Below are 17,555 nucleotides of genomic sequence, written 5' to 3'. Positions count from 1 at the left end.
CTAAGATGTTTGGCAAACATTTCATTTGGGAACATAATAATCAGGTTTAACTGCTTCACATGCTTAAATAAACTAGTTACATTTCAACCAAATCTTTGTACTTGTCCAAATTTTGATAAATTCTTATGATGAGTTCCCACATATAGTTTATCCTCTATGTTAAAAATAAACAAAAGATAAGCATTGGTTTTTGACAGACATAAAAGATTACCAAGCTATTACTAAAGGGATTATCTTAATATGGTGGTAGAGACAGTTCTAGACCAAATTTACCAGAGGCACAGTCTTTTTTTTTTTTCTTTTTTTTATGGAAGGCGCAGAACAACATAAAGGACCAAAAAAATAAAATAAAATAAAACAGGCCAATATGTCATTTAATATATATAAAGTGATCCAAAGAGTCACTTCAGGAGTCAACAAGATCAGGTTGCAGAGTCCTGATGTAAGAAATGAAAACTGTGATCCAGTATCAAAACAGCTGAAGCTAAAAATGTAATACTTTAATTTCTAATGCATTGTTAAAGGGAAACTGTGAATGTAAAAGATTAAACTAGTGAAAGACAACCAATTAGCTACTGTTTCTGTTCCAGAGTATTTCACCATGACAAAAGGGATTTAGTATTAGCTCTTCAGTACAGCGGCCAAAACAGAGGCCTGCACCAGGTCTACCTGGGCACTGGACCCTATTAGCCCTTGTTTTGAACCACCCTTGGAAGGTGGCATGTAAAACCCTTTCCTTTCACACAGAATGTCAGACAACCACTATGATTTTTCGTAGTTGCTTTAGGAGTAACTGGTGATGATACAAACTGACACAAAATATGTGTGCCACTTATTTAATATAAGACAAACTGTTATTCATGCCTTTAAATGTCACCATGTTTAGGCATTATGTTAGACAGCCATATTGGAATCTGAGCTCAGGGCCTGATCCATGACCCCTGGCTTTCCCAATTGGAATTCTGGGTGTTCTTGTTGATTTTCTGACTAAGACCTGGGAAAATCAGACTTCCAAAACACAGAGAACACACCATAAAACGTAATGTCTCAGATACCCAACTTGCTGGTGCATTTGATTTGCACTTTAAGTCAAATTTTCAAGAAATGTTCTTGCATCAGGTCAGAGATTTTCTTAACCACAAGTTTTTTGAAAATATTTAGCTTTTAATTAGACTAAATACAGCTCACAGAAATATATCAGCCATACTGGACACCACACATGACAAATTAGAATTGCTAACAGTTGATTGAACCAAAAGCTTATGTGTCTAGAAGTAAACCAGTATTGCAGAAGCATAGGTTGGTTGGTGTGCCAAGGTTTTAAATAGTTGGAGTTTTGCTACAGTGCTAAAATGTTCTGTCAACATTTTCATGGCTTCACATTTTGATGAAATTATCATTTACTACTCGGTAGTAAATGAGTTATCTATTTTTTATTTTTTTTATTTTTTTGATAGCTCTAAGATTCATTTCCAGTTCTATGGAGAATACAGCTCCATAGAACTGGATATATTACTGCTATGTTACTAAACAAGCAGTCATAGAATGAAACCTAAATGACTTTTACCAATAAACTCCCTTTCGTATTGTATGATAAGAATATGAAAATGTGATCATTGAACAGCAAATAGTCTATTGTTTGAAAAAAACAGTACTAAATGTAAGGGATTTTGCTTATATCATGTTGAAATAATAAATTGCTAACATTCTAAACATAATACAATATATCATTTACTCATGAAGTATGAATAATTGTAACTTTTTACGGTTTAAATAAAACCATTTAGATTACACTAAATGTTTTTATTTAAAATTGTTACTTTTTCAATGAATCCCATACCAGCACATGCCTATGTTTTCTGACTGTAAAGCTCTCTTGGTTAAATTGTTAAACTGTCTAAATTAAAAAGAAGAAACAAAATTATCGAACGTAATAACTAAATTATAGCATCATATAAGTTGAAATAGCCTTGGCAAACTTTGTTGTTGACTATCACAGCAAACTTAAAGAAAAGAACCCTGCAAAATTACCTGATCCAACAGAAGGTGGTGTCTTACCTTAACGTAAGACGACGTGTCAGGGACAGTTTGAAACATGTCTACTAGACAGACTGGCCCAAGGGTGCTCAGTGTCCAATGGGCCCTGAAAGAAGAAGAAAGACAAAGAAAAATGATGGAAACAATTATTATTATTATTATTATTATTATTATTATTATTATTATTATTATTATTATTATTATTATTATTATTATTATTATTATTATTTCAAGGTTGTGAATCCATAAAAGATTCACAACCTTGAATCTCCACCAAATTAGAGTTAAGGTAAAATTTACCCAGTGTGCACCCTCCCTCAAATCTGCACGTCAATTCAAGCCTAGATTCATTCATAAAGCCCGATTTTCCCCCCTAACCTCTGGTATGGGCTATTAGATAGAGGCAGGTTTTAATTACTACCCTCCCTACATTTAACAGCGCCAATAGATGGAAATTACAACAGTGACCTACAGCTAACATGGATAAATTACTTACTTCAATTCTAGCCAATAGAAACTGAGCAACACACAAAAAAAAAGAAGAAAAAAAAAACGAGGGCCCCCATCCCAACCCCCATCACGTTTTCCCCCTAAAGCTTACCACATATTGAAACACTTTTCGCTTTAATAAGTGCAGCTTACAAAGTCTCGGGTGAAAGGGCACTGAGGGGACGGTGTTTTTTAGTCCTTCCTTATACCGCTGCAATTATCAGCAGCGCAGAGCCACCACAAGCGCCTCTTATATACATATGGGTGATGAAGCAAATGAGGTTATGTGAATGTCTGCAATGGCAGGCCATCTCTTAATAATCCCCGTGGAACATCTCTGACCTGTGAAAAATCATGCATGTTTTTGCGAACCTTAATTTACAACTGTGCATTCATTTTAGAATTATTAGCGGGTGATTTAAACGCTTTATGATCTTTTTAAAAATGTATTTAAGTATTGTTTTCGACTTTTTTGTGTGTGCAGACGCAAAAAAATGCATCCGATTTCCAGCCGATAAAAAAAAAAAAGAACCTACTACAGGACACCGCATCTGCAGCCAATTAGAGGAGGACTGGTGAATAACGGCGTGAACCTTCCTCCGAGACAGCCCCGTGGGCCGGGGAACCCTCTAGTGTTACATTTTAAGCATCTTTACCTTGCCGTTATCCATCATAAACTAGAGTCAACTGGTTTTCAGCTAATACATATTCTGTCCCCCCCACCCCCTATCTTTTTACATCCACCACGATAATACTTTGAAGAACAAAAAGTCTCAATAGTCAAACATTAACTTTAAGAAAAAAGGGTCGGGGGGGAAAGGAACGGAATAAGCAAAATCTGAACAAGTTTGATGTAATGAAGTTGAAACGTTAAGGCAGTTTCACTTCACCTTCGCACTTAAGAAACACCGTCCCGCTACTTAAAATAGGATGAAATAAAACAAAAAATAAAAATTAAAGGTGCAGCCAGCTATCGAGCGCGTGACCATGCTTCAATGAAAACAAACACGCGGAAATGATTTATTGTCCGCCAGCACGCGCATTTACCCAGAGCAGCTTAAGGAAAACTTGCCACTCACCTGTCGTTACTGCGGTCGATCTCTCTCTCTCTCTTGTCGATATCCCTCCACCGAGAAAAATCACTCCTCTTGCTATCTGAAATAATTAGTCCGGTCAGGAGTCGAAGGTGTTTTCCACTGATGATGACAGTGAGTTATTTTTTGACGGTGTCTGAAAGAACGCCGGGTGCAGGCATGGAAATGCTCCTGAAATGAGAGAGCCGCGGCCAATAAGCAGCAAGAGAAAACCTCCCCTTTGCCTGCAGTGTGAGGCAACTGAACCATGAAATAAGAGAGAAGGCAAGAGGGGGAGAAAGAGTCTCATAAATCTAATTTGTAAAGTCTTTACGTACGATAAGAACGCAACAGTTTGCTTTTAAATAGCTTTACTTTTCGTCGGAAGAACAATAAACGTGAGGTGTTGTGCACTGAGGGGAAACAATGTGGCAAGAGAACGTGAAAAGCCATCCAACTGTAAAAGCACACAAACAGCCCACCTAAACTGAAAACCTGGGGAAAGATGGAAAAACTTTGCTCATCTTAGGGATGTTGGGGTTGTACATGAATTGTGCTCTTGGCAAGCAGCCTCTTCCTTGTCTTTGAAAGTGGACTACAACAGACTTTCAGAAAGAACACCTAGCCGTTTTTTTACTTACTGCCTGATATTAAATCAGATTATATTTTTATGTTAGGATTATCAAAAATAATTGCTGTTTCCTAAATGCCAGAATAATAGGGGGGGGGGGGGGGGGGAAAATAATTTTTGAATAATTATTGGGCTTATTGCCACTTCAAAATGTTGACTTAGTTTTATATATATATATATATATATATATATATATATATATATATATATATATATATATATATATATATATATATATATATGTTGCTCTTTGCACAATTGTCCATCTAAACTTTGTCTAAACTTTGTCCAAGTGTTAATTTTCTGATGCTGTCATATATTTGCGTAGTGTCCTGTCCATATGACAGCATCTGCTTTGTGAAGTCCACCAGTCCTGTCTGAATCAAAATACACCCACAACATGATGCTACAGCCTGGCTTACAAACTTTGCCCTTTTTTTTCTCCAAATGCAGAAATAGTTTTTATGGTCAAACACTTCAGTTTTAGTTTCTTCAGGGTACAGGGCATGTCTCAGATAAATAAGATGCATGTTTAATATATTTAAATGTTTACTCTCATTGATTTTGATTATGGTATTTGAGAAAATGCAACGTTTGTTGATTGCTGTTCCCAACACAACTGGTTACAGTGTTATGTTTTCATCAAGTGAAGCACTTTGACCTGCCTTGTTGCTGAAATGTGCAAATAACCATGACTTAACTTGTCTCTCAGTATATTTTAATACTGTAATCTTGCTTTTTATATTTCTTTTAGGTTCTCCAAATATGAAGATTCAAATAAGACATGGACATCTGTGTCATCACTGACAGAGTGCTGCCCTGGACACAGAGCCATATCACTCACCTAGTAGAGAAAACAGTGGGACACAGTTGCAACAGAAGTTTTTAATATAGACCAAAATGTAAATTCAAAATAATTACAAATAAAGACGAAAACAACTCCAAATTTCTTGCCCTTGCTCCGAGGAACAATATATTCTAATAGCATCAGATCAGTGCTCCTTAGCTAAAACAATGGAAAAGCATATAATGTTAATTCACACACTTAATTTCAACATTTTATAATAGTAGATTTAAGGGTCGGCATGTAAAACTACTTAAATATTTGTACAGTGTGGAACATTCAAACAAACCAAGACCCTATGTGGTGGCGTTTACCTCTTCCTGCTCATTTGAGCCCGCTCACTTCACTAACTTCATTTCCTTCATTCGAGTTGCTCCCCTCATCTTCGAACAAGAGATTCCCCTCCACCACAACCCCCAAAGGATGTGGGGCAATTTACGGTGGGGAAAGCCACCCAACCGTGATGTTTTATTGCCTCATCCAGGTCACTGTTTCATGCAAAGCAAACCAAAGTGAAACATAGGGTTCTCCTGTGAATTTGTATTGGGTCAGCTGTAAGAAAAAAAACCTTATCCGAATGCTTTATCTTGAAATTTGGACACATAGAAATTAAATATTTTTTAGTGACTATTTGTTCTGTAATTAGATAGGCCTTTGTTTGGCTTCTCTGACAAATTTATATATCTCCCAAATGATGCAGCCAAATATGTATTATGACTACAGAAACATATTTATTTAGGCCTCAGAAGAAATAGTACCGGCAACATCCAACTGAACAAAAGAAAATCTTTGAAAGTAAAACTGCACATATGTTTTACAGTGATAGGATCATCAGCTTGAAGGTTTTGCCTTTCATCAGCGGCTGGACCTTCTGTTTGTTGCACCGTTTCCTAATGCAATGATTAGGAACAACAACACTGATAATGGCGTTCCCAGCGAGAAACAATGGACGGAAATCCCAACATCCGTTTTGCAGAAAAATGGCATTCATGTGCCTGCTGTGTTTGCCTTCCTCAGGATGCTGTGGAAGAAGTTTTCTAACACATTTGAGCGGTAACCACTAAACTTCTTGAAATGACAAAGGAATAGAAAAGGGCACAGTATCTGAGCTAAGTTTGTGTTGTCTTACCGACAACACAAACTTCCTCATTGGCTGGATTGTGACAAAATCCACAATTTTGAACAAATCTGTGGGGCAAAAATTACGATTTTAAATAGGTTTTAAAAATGTCAAAGTTTGGAAAGAGGATGACATTTACAATGGCATTTGTTGTGTGACGTCCAAAATTCAAAACCATCAATTTGAGAACACGATTTTATGGGGGTTGGGGAATTAAATCTTAAGAATTAACAAAATCACCAGAGACACATATGTTATAATACATCCTAGAACTATCCAGTTGTTGATACCTTTTGCAATAATTTTAAAATAAATCTAACTGAAGATGGATTTTTTATGATTTAGAGTTTAGAATTGTAAACGGATTAGTTTCTAGGAACACTTGTTTATCTAGGTAATAAATTTAATTAAAGGAGAAGGCAAGTTCTTCTTGTCACTAGCCTATGGGATGGATAAGAACCCTTTTTCATCTTACCAACAAACAAGATTATCTATACTTCAACCAAATATTTGGGAAATTAGCCTGGCAAAAAAGCCTTTTTTGAGACCCAAGCGAATCTTGTTGGACTCTTTGAAACACCAAGACTTGATAATGAAAAATCTTATTGATTCTACCAAATTTTCAACAGGACAATGATCCATATTTGACCAAATGAAGTCAAAACTGCATCAACACAAAATCAACTGTTGTCCATGACTACCTCAGTTTTCCTGACCCAAATCCTACATAAAAAACCCCCCAAAAAACAACATTTGAAGTATAAAAATGTGCCCATTAAAAACAATCTAAGCATTTTCTGCCTCTTACGTGACAAATATCTGGTGTAGTTCAGCTGTCGAAGAAATCAATTCTGTTTGTGGAAAAAAAATATGCATTAACTTGGCTAGAGAAGTTTTTTCACCGACAAAAATGCTTTGTTCAATCATCTTTTGAGTAAAAAAAGAGATTCAGTCTTCTGTACCAAAGAAGATTCAGACTTCTTAGGTAGAATCTCGTCAGCATACCACATTTTCACTTGTTAATATTCATCTTTCTGTGTTAGGAAGGTTTTATAAATATGTCAAAATGTGAGAAAAATTATTGCCAACAACCTTTTTTGTTGACCCCAAAGACTGCTGAAAGACAATAGAAGTTTATGGGTCAGACCTTCCTGGCGTTTGGAACTGTTCATGATTTTATTCTTGTCACAAAGGCCTTGCTCCCAAGGAAGAAAATCATTGCACCATACACCACTAGGGACAAGGGTGTACAGAAAATGTATGGATGGATGGGTGCACCTGATAGACCTTTGAGTTCACCTTTAATTTCTTTGGCGATTGTTCTGGACTGTTTGGTTGCCATTAATATTATCCCTTTGTTCCATTTCTCATCAGTGTTCTTCATATTTTCTCCTAGAAGGTCGGCTACACTCCCATGGGCTTTAAGCATCTGAATAATGTAATTGTAGTCACAGGAGCCTCAAGCTGCTTGGAGATGGTCTGATGGCCTTAAACTTTAACAAGCTTGTTTCTAAATGTCTTTCTAATCTCCTAGGCCAAATGTATCTTCTTTGCACCCTGAGGTCCATGTTTGGTGCTGTACACATCATGCCACCAGTAGAATGACAACTTGTCAGCATTTAAATAGACAGACTGTCGGATTACAAGCTTGAACACAGTTTAACATGCACCATCATTTTTATCCTGGCCTGTTTCTTTAGTTAATTTGTAAAACTAATTCTGTTGAACCACATTTCAAAAGAAATGTCTAATTCTCTTTGGATGTTCCTTTATATTTACTATTAATTTTGTTAGTTTTAACTTATTTCAGTGGGGGGTGGGAGGGAGGGTTCAGTCATTGCCAGAGGGATACACACATTATCCATGTGTGTAGATGGACATACAGTAGATAGCTTCTTTGAATCTCTTTTGTCACTAACTGAGTTCATGTTTGAAATCTATCCCCTTTTCATTCTCTCTCTTTTGCTTGTCATGTTTTCCTAAGACAGTTGAAAAAGATCTTTAAAGACACTTTAAATCCTCTGTCTTTCTGTTTCATCAAATCCTGCACCATCTGGCAATGGCATTAGGAGTGGAATGTAGCTGTGAGATGATTGTGTCTCCTTCCAGTTTGACGTTAGCGCTTCAGTACTGACGTATTCGGACTCTCCTTGTGTGCTTTTATAAAGAAGCTGCAATCCTGATCGGCACTGATGCAAAGTTCTCTGCCAGTTTGGAATCTTGCCCACAAACACTCAGCTGCCAGTTACTCTTTGCTGGCATGCTAACATTTACAACACCTCCTCCTGGGATTCTACCGATTGCTCTTGTATTTGAGATGATGTGGGCAACCTGCAGCCTTGCGTGATTACATCGCCTGGAGTAAATGAAGCTCCTTGCTCTGAACTGTAATGAGTTATTTATTTAGTTGAGGAGCTACTGAGAGATGATCTGGAGATGGAGATTGGTCCTACTTCATTCCAGCTCTTTTTCTTTGCTCCGCAGGGAGGGAGAAAATCACACTGTGGCACCAGGGAAGGCAGGGCACGAATATCAAATCTTTTCATGCATGCTCTCAAGCACTTATGACCCAGACAAGGAATGGCAAACAACCACAAGCTTGAAGTTTAACAGGCTGAACGTGCTTCTACCTTATACGAATTATCCAGAGTTTTTGTAATGATGTATTGTGAAGATTTTATCAGTAATGTACCCCTGACCCGAAAACAAATATGTCACATTGCAATGAGTTTGTGGAAAACTAAAGAAAAAAAAAATAATCCAAATATTAACTACTAACAGCAATTGAGTTTAACCACATTATTTGAAAGTCAGTTCAGTTTCACTAACTACACATTGACTGGATTTCTACCAGACACGTAGAATCAAAGCATCATTTAAAGTTTTACCGTCTAACAAGATAAAATTGGCAAAAGTATTGAAAAATAGCATCTATTATACCTCAATTTCAGGAAAATCTAGAACAGACAAGACTGACTGAGTCATTAACCTCTATCAGTATACAAAGGTTGGCACGACCACTTCTCAGGCTTTGAGAATAAAGGGAACCACAGTGAGAGCCATTATTCACAAATTGGAAAGAGACAGAACTGAACCTTCTCAGGAGTGTACAGTCCACTAAAATAACTCCAGAAGCACATCAACAACTCTTCCAAGGAGGATAAGAAAAAAGCCCAGAGCACAATCTAAACACTCAATTATCTCAATGTCAGAGTATATGATTAAGAAGGAAAAGATGAGAAAAGACCAAGGTGAAAACCACTGCTGACAAAAATCAAACAAAAAAACAAGCAATCAAACAAAGACAAAGATGTGTCTAATTTTTTTGACAACATCTTGAAGGCCCCCAAAGTTTTTTGTAAAGATAAACTTTGGACCCTGTCACATCTATAGTAAAACTAAGAGCATTTCAGAAAAAAAAGTACCCCATAAAGATAGCAGGAGATGGTGGTTTAGATGTGGGCATTCCACAACTAATTCTGCTTGGGGTCGGATAAAATACTACAAATCTTAGTGTTGTTACAAAGTCTGATCACAAAAAAGACGCATGGAAAGTTTTGATGGTTTTCTGTATTTCAAGCAATTGATCAAGAGCTGGTCCATAGGTCTATTAAGACAAGTTTACAGAAAGCAGAGGGCAGACATGTTCCTACTTGTGTTAAAGGTGGTCATTTGCAAAGAGGAAGTATTAAAGGAAAGCAAAGTGGGCTTTTTATGAGGCCAGCATTAATGAAGGTAAAAGCATACCTATAAATGAAAGGCGTCACCCCAAAACCTCCTGATGTCCCAGTCCTGTGGATGATTTCTGTTTGGTCTTGGTATTTTTGCCCTTAGGGGTAACGAACAGATGAGAGCTGGACGAGCCTGGAAGGACATGTGGTGGCGAGACAAGCAGCATTTTATTATTAACATCCTTTAGAATGCCTCAAATACAAGCCAAGGAGTATACTTGTGCAATTTGGTGTGTCTATAAAATTTCATTTTACAACACCACAGTTTACCATGTATTCCTAACAGCACCTACATGGGTCTTCCCCATGTAGATTCATTTGTAAGTCTGGGCACAGCCAGCCAGTCCAGACTCAACATGAGAACCCAGTGTGCTCAATTTACATTTTAAATCATCTCGCACTTGCGGAGTGGAGGTCATCCCTAGACAAATAAAATGTGGCTTGGAAAAGCCAATGAAAGTGGGTAAAAGGAATCAGGGAGAGCAAAAGCAGGAAGAAGGTAGGACCATTTAAAAAACCTAAATCATCCTCTGAACTATAAATCCACTGACCGCTCATCATTCACAGACATTTAAAAAAGCCCTTAAAGAAAAACACTGAGTGAAATGAATATGCTGTCACCTCTCATTTGAGTCTGGCCCACCAGCTAAATAAGAAGAGTGTTGTTCGCTGGCCTGGGCTGAGCTCTAGGGTTTAGGGTTTACCCTGTCCCACATTCTCAAGGCTTTCACTTTGAGGCCAGAGTCCCCTTCTTACCTCCCCCTAGACATGTCTGACAGCCTGAACTCGATGAGGGCTGCTCACCAGACTACGAAAATCATTCATCTGTGCCTTCAGACGGTCAAATCTGGATCTAATAAAGAGGGCCTGCCTATTGATCCCATTCACAAGAAAAGGTAGTACCAACTCCTGCCACTTGAGGGCTCTCTGGCTCCAGCTAGAGGTGGCCAGCTGAGGACTCTGTTCCGCTTGTTCTTGGTAACAAACAATAAAATATATAGGACAAACAAATCATAATGTTTCAATTGAATCATCTCAAGTGGAAACATGATTTAAATTAATAAATTGTGATGAACCAAAAGTTACTTCTACCTACATTTAACTAACACTTCTGGATTCCAAATATATAATATTCATAAAATTTGTAGTATTGGGTCTGAAAACTATTCCCCAAGTCAAAACTAAATGTCCTCTTTGTACCGGTGCAAGTACTTGTAGTATATTAGAAAAAAAATAAAAATAAAATAACTATTTTACTAGAAAACCAATAAAACAACCTCAGGGGAAAAGGAAAAACTGGTCCCACAAAGCAGACCGGACTGCAGTGAAAAATTTTGGGAGTGAAACAGGAGAAAGAGTGAGAATCAGCCTGAGTCACTTTTTAAGGGTTGTGTTTATGTGTGGGTGAAGGCACTACCCCAAACGCCTGGGCAGACCACAACATTCCACACAGACTCTTAAAGAGACAGGCTGACGCTGTCATCGTAGCTATCTGGAGAGTAAAGTGTTAACACATGCTGTGGGCTCTTTGACACAGCTGGTGAAATGTACAGAAGACGTTAGGTGGCTGTGCCAGTCCCCCACTCTGATGGCCTGAACTACTGCCACCTCACAGCGTGTGTCAGATAAGCTGACCTTGAAGTATGATTTTCTGTGACCAAAATCACTACAAATAACTCATCAAATTTATTTAACCTGAGTTTTTCTTTTTCTTTTTTTTTTTTTTTTTTTTTGTTAAAGTTATCCAGAACCTCTACAATTCTCAATTATGCTGCAATGTGTACTAAAAGGTAAAAAAAAAGTTGTCTTTGCATTTTGGCTGCCCACTGATAGAGGGCACAATTGAGCTTTGAAACAATCACAACATTCACGTAGAAATGACGGGCTTATGCATAAAAACTTTCACATCACCAATATGAAAGTTTATCTGAAGCAGTCATATAGCATATTGTTGTTCAATGACTTTTCCGTTTTTACGTGAGGAAAATGTTTCCAATCAAGTCACTTAATCTGGTATGATTTAGTTTCATTGAAAATGACGCCACATAAATCCAGTTAAAATCTTTAGTCAAAATGTCATTCTGAAATCATCTCCCACGCACAGACAGGCTCCAAAGATACCCGACATTCTGAAAGATGACAGGTCCAGATTACAGACAGAAAAAAAAAAAAAAAACATACGAAAGTGAGATTAATGTAATAAGACGTAAAAAAGAAAACCTCAAGCTTCCTATCCCTCGTAATTATGCATCATATCTATATTATAGATATAATAATATGTAAAAGATATCAGTTTTAAAAGAATAAATTATATCTATTCCTGCAACCAATTCGTCAGCTCCAAATTCAGTCTTAACACTGAGACGTCAACTACGTAAGCTAGAAGAAGAATCGACTTAACATTTTATTCAGAACATAGCTTTTTGTAAAATAATCCCAATTCAATTAATGAATGACCATGGTCTAAATCCATAACTTCTTCAGTCCTTTTGACAAAAGTTGGCACAATATGAAAAGACACATATAAATTCATAATTAACATTTTTACTACTACAATTTTTTTTATAAATGAATTTTCAAAATCCTTCACCTCTTAGACTGCATTAAAAATAAACATTTTTCCCCCCTCTTTCATTTAAAATAGATAAGCACAATTATATAAAATATTCAAGTTTCTTTGTTATCACTTTTATATGCATACGTCATAACTTAATTCAACAGCTAGGATCCAAATCGAATACATCTGAAGCATAAATTTTCTTCTTTAGACTAATATTTTAATGTTTACAGGGTAAAAACAAACTCCTTTGTTGTTATTTGTTTTATTTATTATTGAAGTTTCAGAACATTGCCTTACAGGTCTCTATTCTTTTTCTCTATTTTCTGCCGCAGTTGGTGGAGATGTATATAATTTATAATGTTTGCTTCCTATTGAATGTAGCGTATGTTTCATTTCAATTGCAAATAGAAAGAGGAGGAAGAAGAAAAACTCTGTGTTGGGAAGAGTGCAAATTAAGATAAAGAGCGAGAACATGAGAGCTGTGGAGGTGTGAGTGTGGTGGTGGTGATAGTGTTGCAATGGCTGTAATGTTGGTTAGAGAGAGAGTTGAGGCATGGTGAAGAAATGAAAGTGTGCTAGTATGAGGTACTGTTTGGGCAAAATCTCTGAGAGGAAGCAAGGAAGGAAATGAATGGAAGAGAGGGGAGCAAAAAGAGAAACAGCCTGTTTCCTCCCTGAAAATCCAAGGCACAATGTGGACTTAGTATCTTTAAACCCATCAACGGAGCTCTAAAAATAACCTCCTTTCTGCTCGGATGGAGCAAATAGTGGGGGTATGGGTTGAGTGAGGTGGATGTGGGTGAGTGGGAGCAGCAGGCATTTCAGAATGGGACTCAGCAGGAAACTGAAAGTGAGAAGATGGAGAGAAACACAGAAATCCTAAATCAGTCAGACAGCAGTTAAGAGGGCAGGATCAGACAAAAAAAAAAATGAATTGGGAGAGGTCAATAAAATAGACCACATGAAGGCGAGACCCATAAATAAAAGCATGTGATTTCAACCTGCTTCAATCATGGAAGAGTCAATTGTTGTTTTTTGCACAAGACCATGACAGAAAAAAAAACACAACCAAAGGTAGAGTTGCAAAACAGGACAATGAATACGATTTTCACTCACATATCCTTAATTCTGCACACATCATTTATTGCGGCTACTGCAGTGTAATTTCCTCCATTTCTAAATTGATGGCTTATCCACCTTTAGTCATTGGGGGGAGAGATGAAGTACACCTGGATAGGTTGCCAGTGCATTACATGACATGAAGTGATACATATTTTTAGAAACTTAAAAAAAAAAAACTCAACATACTATAATATGCATTTGTACTGAAACTCTTTCTTACTCTGAAACCACAAAATAAAATCAAAGAAACACCCAAGAGACCAAGAGCAGCTGAAGGAGCTGCAGATATTCACAGCTCGTAGAAAAAAGACAAGGTGTAGTGAACAACACAACAAATATCAAACTTTAAATAGGACTTTGCAACCATACGAAGGTCTTTCCTCCATGGAAAATGAAATGTGTGGCTTAAAATTAGCATTGGATATCGGCCTATGCTAAGCGTCTGGACAAAAAACAGATTTCACTGAAAACCAGCCACTGACAGCATTTCCCTCTTCCCTCTCATCACCCAGATAAGGTCTTTCTCTGTGGCATGACCACACCTCCGCACAGGCTGACTGAAGAGAACGAAGCCGACAGGCTTGCTAATGGCAATGCCATCGGTTATCAGTGTGAACACAAGAGGGATGCAGTGGAGCTAATGATCACTCTGTGTTTTTTTTGTTTTTTTGAAGGCCTGAGATCCTCAGGTGGACTTTCAGACTCAAATCCTTAATTACCAGCTACAGGAAAAGTGTGCACAGAAGGATTAACACTGTTAGAGGAGGATACACTTTAAGTTAATCTTTTACTCTTCAAGGACTTAACCATTCTTAAGAGGAAACATGAAAATTAAAGCCATTTCATGTCTGTCTGGAATCACAGTTAGGTTCCATCAGTGTGAGTCTAGGAAGTAAGAGGGACAACTTCACCAAAAACAGTCCCAAACATGACAAAAGGTTAACAAGCAGGAAACTGAGTCATATTTGTCCTTGTAAGCCTTGAAATATATTGGATTTTTACGTAGCTGTCTTTGTTTTCATGGCTCGTGCACATGTGTCACGTCGACAGTTCATCCAGATTATGTCAACACAAATTTTGATGAGCATTTGCATGCCATGAAGCTAAAATTAAAAGCTGTGCTCAGAAAATTAGCAATAACTGTTCTTTTTCTGCTTTTCTGGGATACCTGTTACCTTTCCGTCGTGTGTGATTAGCCTCGTTTTTGTCAGAGTGCCTCAGGGCAGCTGTGGCTACAATGTAGAATCTGAGTTAGCCTGATCAGTTCACAAATAAGGTCAGTTTTGTTTATGTCTGGACTGGATAAGGTGGTTAAATAAAATGACTTAGCCATCTTGTTTAATGCCTCTTGCTTAAGAGAGTTATTTGTATGCTGTAGTCATTGTTATCTTTGTCACTCTTGATTCTACAGCCCCACATCAACCACATTCACTCTGAACCCAAAGCCACAATCCTTTGACTAGACTTAGGTTACTCTGGAGCACTTGGTCAAGTTTTGGGACTATTTGTTCAAAAGTGGCAGGGAGGTCTGAATCTGGACAGTGTCCCTAGACCTGACATAAGCCCTTCTCAACTCCCCTCCAATTTTTTTTCCATCCACCTTGTTGGGAATAAATATGAATGTTTGGTTTATGTAATTATTAATAGTTATGATTAATAATATAATAATCAATTTTAGTATCTCTGAAATCATCGGTCAAGCTTGTCAGTTTCTCATGAAGGAATGAATTCGTAACCAGAAGAAACTCTTCATACAGCAAGGTATCAGACACAGATGTTAATGAAGTCTGCAAATTTATTGACAGAACTGAAAAACTTTACTGCTGATCTACACAGTAAATAACTGGTGAACTATATACTGAATAATAAATAATTATTATAATCAATATTTTTTTTTTCTCCAGTGACTGACATGCTTTTAATGATGTAAAAGACAAAAGAAATAAATATATTTAACAATAAAGTGGGAATTAAATCAGACGAATGAAGAAACTATGACGAAATTAAATGGAATACTGAAAAATAACTTCAAAAACAATTACTAATCAAACAAGACAAAAAACAGAAAGAAAGGAAGAAATAAAAACAGAAAGGTTAGCATAAACCACACATGCATTGAAATCATATTATCACAAACAACATGACCCCCTGGGGTGAGGGGGGTGAGGTGGAGGTGCAGGGGGTTGAGAGGGGTTGATGTCAGATCTGAGGAGACTGTCCAGAATTAGAACCGCCCACCACTCTGGAACAAAGAGTCATAAAACTCTTTGTTTTATGACTCTTTGTTTTAAGGTCTAACCCCATGTTAGACCAAGGATTGTGGCTTTGGGACTCACCACTCTTTGAAAATGAAGTGAATATGTGTAAAGCAAAAAAGATAAAATAAAAAGGGGAGGAAGGAGAGTAAAAGAGACAATGCAAAGATGAACACTTTAAACTTTTCTCCTCTGGAAGTAAATCACTTCAACAGATCATAGCATATGATCAGAATCAACAGTGACAAAGACCATAATAATCTTCACAGCATACAAATATCTCTCCAGTGTCAGGCATTAAACTGATATGTAAAAGAAAGATGACAAAGTCATTAAGAACCTTGTGCAGTCCAAGACAAAATCCAAACTCTGACCTTATTTGTGAGTCGATCAGGCTCACTCAGATTTGAAGATGACTCCTGTCTCTGTGGTAAGAGGCAGGCCTGTTCCAAAGGCTCACTCAGTGCACTGGACATGGTCTCCCGGGTCTCAGCTTCAGTTGATATGCGAACTTTAGAGTACCAGATACACGTACAGCTACTCTTTAAAAATTCTCTATGTTAGAATTGAACAGAATTGAACAGAAGGAGCTATTTACCAATTGGGTGACTTTTGAAGGCCGTTGTTTGTACACAATTTTGTTTAGATTTTCCCCATGTAGAGGGGGGTAAATAAAACCATAATTTTCAGATTTTTAGTTTCTGTCATTGCTCAGCTTAGTTGGGTAATCAACATAGATCTCAGTAAAGTACATTAAAGTTTGTGCCTAAGAGTGACAAAGTTCAGATGGAATTACTTTTTTTGAAAGCAACTGTAAATATAGAGGATAGAACCATCTTTCCAGACAAAATATTTATTGACCACACTCCTCATCCTTCTCTGGTCAAAAACCCCTTCAAGCATGTCAGATTTTCATTTTGTTTGTTTTTTTGTTTTTTTGTGTGTAATTTTTTTTTCTGACATTATCTGTCTTTCTGTCCCTCCCTGTTTGCCTCCCCCTCTGGTTCTCCTCTTGCTCTCCCAGGCCTGCTCCTCCACCTCTCCTCCTCAGCTCCAGACGCTGTCTCTCACTCCTCTAATGAGAGTGTGTGTTACACAGGCATTCAGAAGGACCTTCTCTGCTAATTACACTACAAGCATCTCATTCTGGGACACTAATGAAGAGGAATAGGGAGCTGGAGAGACGGCACTGGAGCAAAAGGGTGGGGGTGGGGTTAAACTCACAACCGGCCAGGCTGTTTGACTGTGTGTCTGTGTGAATGGAAGAGGGGAGAACTGTGGCACTAGGCCAACGCCTTATCAACGAGGGCGAGTTGGTCTCTGCATCTCTACATCCTGTTCTTCCACGCAAAGTGGCACATTTTGAGCGCCTTGAGAAAGTATTTAGCCCTTGAAGTTTGTCGCATTTTGTCACATTACGGCCAAAAACTGTATTTCAAAGGAATGTTATGTGATAGTTCAACATAAAGATAAAGTATGGATGATTGTCAGACTTTAAAATGAATGTTTACAGATACTCAACGTACCTAATATACTTGCAGATGTTAAATATAATTAAGCATGAACTATTTTGGGAAGAATGATGTGCTAAGCATATTTTGTCTCTAAGAGTGTAAAGCTGACAGAGATATACGGCAAAACCCTCCAAAGCTGCCGCTGCAAGAAAAGATGACTCTACAAAGTGCTAACCTTG

The 17,555-nt window shown here is 37.5% G+C and overlaps 1 protein-coding gene across 4 annotated transcripts in view; it reads right to left on the bottom strand.

The window, feature by feature from the left end:
• The window catches only part of fli1 (Fli-1 proto-oncogene, ETS transcription factor), a 37,716-nt gene extending 33,904 nt beyond the window's left edge, over positions 1 to 3,812 (bottom strand). For 2 of the 4 annotated variants that reach the window (XM_016676759.1, XM_016676761.1), the window contains exons 1-2: positions 2,639 to 2,658; positions 2,032 to 2,143 (exon numbers count right to left, since the gene is read on the bottom strand). In XM_016676759.1, coding sequence (XP_016532245.1) covers positions 2,032 to 2,143; positions 2,639 to 2,643 — 117 coding nt within the window. In that variant the 5' untranslated portion in view covers positions 2,644 to 2,658. Of the gene's footprint in view, positions 1 to 2,031; positions 2,144 to 2,638; positions 2,659 to 3,605 lie in introns of those variants that run through there. The other 2 variants (XM_016676762.1, XM_007562746.2) reach the window with 2 other exon arrangements.
• Positions 3,813 to 17,555: the final 13,743 nt, after the last annotated feature.

The sequence above is a fragment of the Poecilia formosa genome, unplaced genomic scaffold (genome assembly GCF_000485575.1).
Source record: "Poecilia formosa unplaced genomic scaffold, Poecilia_formosa-5.1.2 Scaffold141, whole genome shotgun sequence".
Taxonomy (NCBI): domain Eukaryota; kingdom Metazoa; phylum Chordata; class Actinopteri; order Cyprinodontiformes; family Poeciliidae; genus Poecilia; species Poecilia formosa.
This window is presented reverse-complemented; position numbering and strand designations above follow the sequence as displayed.